The sequence below is a fragment of the Limulus polyphemus genome, unplaced genomic scaffold (genome assembly GCF_000517525.1).
Source record: "Limulus polyphemus unplaced genomic scaffold, Limulus_polyphemus-2.1.2 Scaffold11811, whole genome shotgun sequence".
Classification (NCBI taxonomy): Eukaryota; Metazoa; Arthropoda; class Merostomata; order Xiphosura; family Limulidae; genus Limulus; species Limulus polyphemus.
The window spans coordinates 1,755-5,544 of record NW_013677421.1 but is presented as its reverse complement, the minus strand read 5'-3'; the positions used below and the strand labels follow the sequence as shown (position 1 = coordinate 5,544).

The 3,790-nt window shown below is 34.0% G+C and overlaps 1 protein-coding gene across 1 annotated transcript in view; it reads right to left on the bottom strand.

Moving 5' to 3' along the window:
- The window catches only part of LOC106476849 (Golgi to ER traffic protein 4 homolog), a gene marked incomplete at its 5' end in the record, with an annotated part of 9,844 nt that extends 6,736 nt beyond the window's left edge, over positions 1-3,108 (bottom strand). Inside the window, 2 exons of the mRNA XM_013937467.2 lie at positions 1,202-1,340; positions 2,953-3,108. Of these exons, the coding sequence (XP_013792921.1) occupies positions 1,202-1,340; positions 2,953-3,108 (295 nt within the window). The remainder of the gene's footprint in view (positions 1-1,201; positions 1,341-2,952) is intronic.
- Between the last annotated feature and the right edge of the window lie 682 nt (positions 3,109-3,790).

Here is a 3,790-nt window from a genome sequence, read left to right as displayed (position 1 = left end):
TATGTATTGTAAGAAGCAGTCAGTACATTGAAGTGTCAGTACATACTGTAATAGGCAGACAGTACACTGAAGTGTTAGTACATACTGTAAGAGGCAGTCAGTACACTGAAGTGTTAGTATGTATTGTAAGAAGCAGTCAGTACATTGAAGTGTCAGTACATACTGTAAGAGGCAGACAGTACACTGAAGTGTTAGTACATACTGTAAGAGGCAGACAGTACACTGAAGTGTCAGTACGTACTGTAAGAGGCAGACAGTACACTGAAGTGTCAGTACGTACTGTAAGAGGCAGACAGTACACTGAAGTGTCAGTACATACTGTAAGAGGCAGACAGTACACTGAAGTGTCAGTACGTATTGTAAGAGGCAGACAGTACACTGAAGTGTTAGTACGTATTGTTAGAGGCAGTCAGTACACTGAAGTTTTAGTACGTATTGCAAGATGCAGACAGTACACTGAAGTGTTAATACCTATTGTAAGATGCAGACAGTATGTACTGTAAGAGGAAGACAGTACACTGAAGTGTTAGTACGTATTGTAAGAGGCATCTTACAATACGTACTAACACTTCAGTGTACTGTCTGGTACTAACACTTCAGTGTACTGTCTGCCTCTTACAGTATGTACTGACACTTCAGTGTACTGTCTGCCCCTTACAGTATGTACTAACACTTCAGTGTACTGTCTTCATCTTACAGTATGTACTAACACTTCAGTATACTGTCTGCATCTTACAATAGGTATTAACACTTCAGTGTACTGTCTGCCTCTTACAATATGTACTAACACTTCAGTGTACTGTCTTCATCTTACAATACGTACTAACACTTCAGTATACTGTCTGGAAAATCACTGTTAGTATGTTATACAACTAAAGCAGCTTGAGAACACTAGTACTAACATCAATTTTCTGTTATACAACTAAAGCAGCTTGAGAACACCAGTACTTAACAGTGATTCAGAACAAAGCACCAAGCCAACACTGATATAATGAACACACACACACCACATCTAAAATTAAGGTTTTCACTCAATGTACCTTTTGGAAAACAAAACAAACTCTTCGCACTAAAACACAGGTCACATTTCATATATCGAACATACATTACATTTAGAATCAAAGTTTTTGGTCATCTTCCCACAACTTATGTTATACAGTCCAAGGTTATTTGTATACAATAAGATTAGACGGGTACTTACTGAAGAACAGCCTGAGTGATAAAGAGATCCACTTCACTAGGATAACCTTTGTTGATATGGTATTCAATCAACATGGAAGCACACCCATCACCATCTGACGAGTGGATGAAGTGATAGCGAGATTGTGCATAGTTTTTCTCTGTAAGACGTGCATTTTAAATATTAAAAAAATATTTTCTTTGTGTAAATAAATTTCTGCCACAATTCATCGCAATGCCAGAAATCTGTTACAATTCATCATGATGCCAAAAATCTGTTTTACTTTTCTGAAATATATTGAATATTAAAAAATAGCATTGCCCCTTCAAACTTCCCGATGAATACCAGCTTCAAATACGAGCTAAATAATTAAACAATAAAATTTGTATTTTTTTTTTTTATTATTTTTCATCTCTAAGATACACACTAAAGCTGGCACTAGGAGAACTGTTATATCTATAGAAAAATTGGAAGTAAAAAGTTAATTTTACATGCCTAATAATATTTCATTTAGTTATTATTGTACGGAATCCTGTAAATAAAACAAGTTCAAAGAATAACTTGTTCATTATTGTAGTGAACAACAGAACTGTGATGATCACCATGAACCTAACATGAAAATATCATGATGTTCTGTTAGTTCTGTTTTTAAATTATTTTAGATATCAGACATACAGTGTCAAAAAACTGACAAAACATTTAAATATGTGTATTGGTAGATTGAACCATTTTAAACCACTGTCAACATTAAAATATGTCAATAACATGAAGGAAAATACTGTTCGAATGGAGCATTTCTATGTTATAGACATTCTTAAATTTTATGTGAACTTGGTCACAACATCATTGTCCACTGAAGTTAACAAACTGTCTTAATTTCCACCCTATCTATCTGCACTAGTTGTCCCTAATTTAGAAGTGATAAATCAAAGTCAACTCTACCTACAATGTTGGTTCTTTTATTGATGAAAGTCTAATGAGCTATTAACCTATCAACAGTGTTAAGCCTGTGTTAATGTTGGTTTATTTCTTAATGAAAGTTTAAAAAGTTATAACATATCAACAGCGTTAAGCCTATGTGTTGATGTTAGTTTAATAAAGTTTTAACCTATCAACAGCGTTAAGCCTATGTGTTGATGTTAGTTTAATAAAGTTCTAACCTATCAACAGTGTTAAGCCTGTGTTAATGTTGGTTTATTTCTTAATGAAAGTTTAATAAAGTTCTAACCTATCAACAGTGTTAAGCCTGTGTTAATGTTGGTTAAATAAAGTACTAACCTTTCCACAGTGTTAAGCCTGTGTTGATGTTAATGAAGGTTTAAAAAAGTTCTAGCCTATCAACACAGTTAAGCCTGTGTTAATGAAGGTTTAAAAAAGTTCTAGCCTATCAACACAGTTAAGCCTGTGTGTTGATGTTAGTTTAATAAAGTTTTAACCTATCAACAATGTTAAGCCTGTGTTCATGTTAGTTTAAAAAAGTTCTAACCTATCAACAGTGTTAAGCCTGTGTTGATGTTAATGAAGGTTTAAAAAAGTTCTAGCCTATCAACAGTGTTAAGCCTGTGTTGATGTTAATGAAGGTTTAAAAAATTCTAACATATCAACATTGTTAAGCCTGTGTTGATGTTAGTTTATTTATTAATGAAAGTTTAATGAAGTATTAACCTATCAACAGTGTTAAACCTGTGTTGATGTTAATGAAGGTTAAAAAAGTTCTAGCCTATCAACAGTGTTAAGCCTGTGTGTTGATGTTAGTTTAATAAAGTACTAACCTTTCCACAATGTTAAGGCTACATGTTGATGTAGATGTGGATGGCCCCTGGGATGTGAATCCTCTCCTCCAGATGACCACCTTAAGGCTGCTGTAAGAAAACTAAATCTTTCGGGCGACTCTGGCTGCATCAAATCAAAAAGTCTTCCTAGCTTATCTAAACATCACAAATAATAAATCAAAATTGTGGAAAAAAACAACTTTCCTCACAGAAAAAATTAACCAAAGATAAAATATCAGTAACCAATACTTTCCAGTTTTGGAAAAACTGGTTTTCCACTTTTGTTTTTGTTGAACGAAGATTTCAAACGTACAACAACAAAACCATTATGAATTATATATGAATATTATGTCAGTTTAGTTTTTTTGTTGTGTTTGTTTGTAGTTATGCACGAAGCTTCACAATAGGCTATCTCTGCTCTGCCCACCACGGATATCGAAACCTGGTTTCTAGCGTTGTAAGTCCGCAGACATACCGTTGTGCCACTGAAGTGATTGTGAGGGACTACACAAACAGTTGATTCTTCCTCTAGATTTTTGTACTGAGACAAAGTAAAATAAACATATTACATTTCTTTAGAAAGATGAGATATCACTAATTTTACCAGGTAAGTCTGAGAATTGACTTAAAATGAGGACAAAAAACCTGAGGAACCCATATTACATTTCAGAACATGCTTAATAAAATGAAGGGAAAATACATATTAGAATCAAAGTGAGTTTGAGAACAAGAACTGGTGTATGTTTGAGAACCGACTTGACAAGACGAGGTCAAGACACCTGCAAGAACTTAATTAACTTTGAGAACCGACTTAACAAGACAAGGTCAAGACACCTAC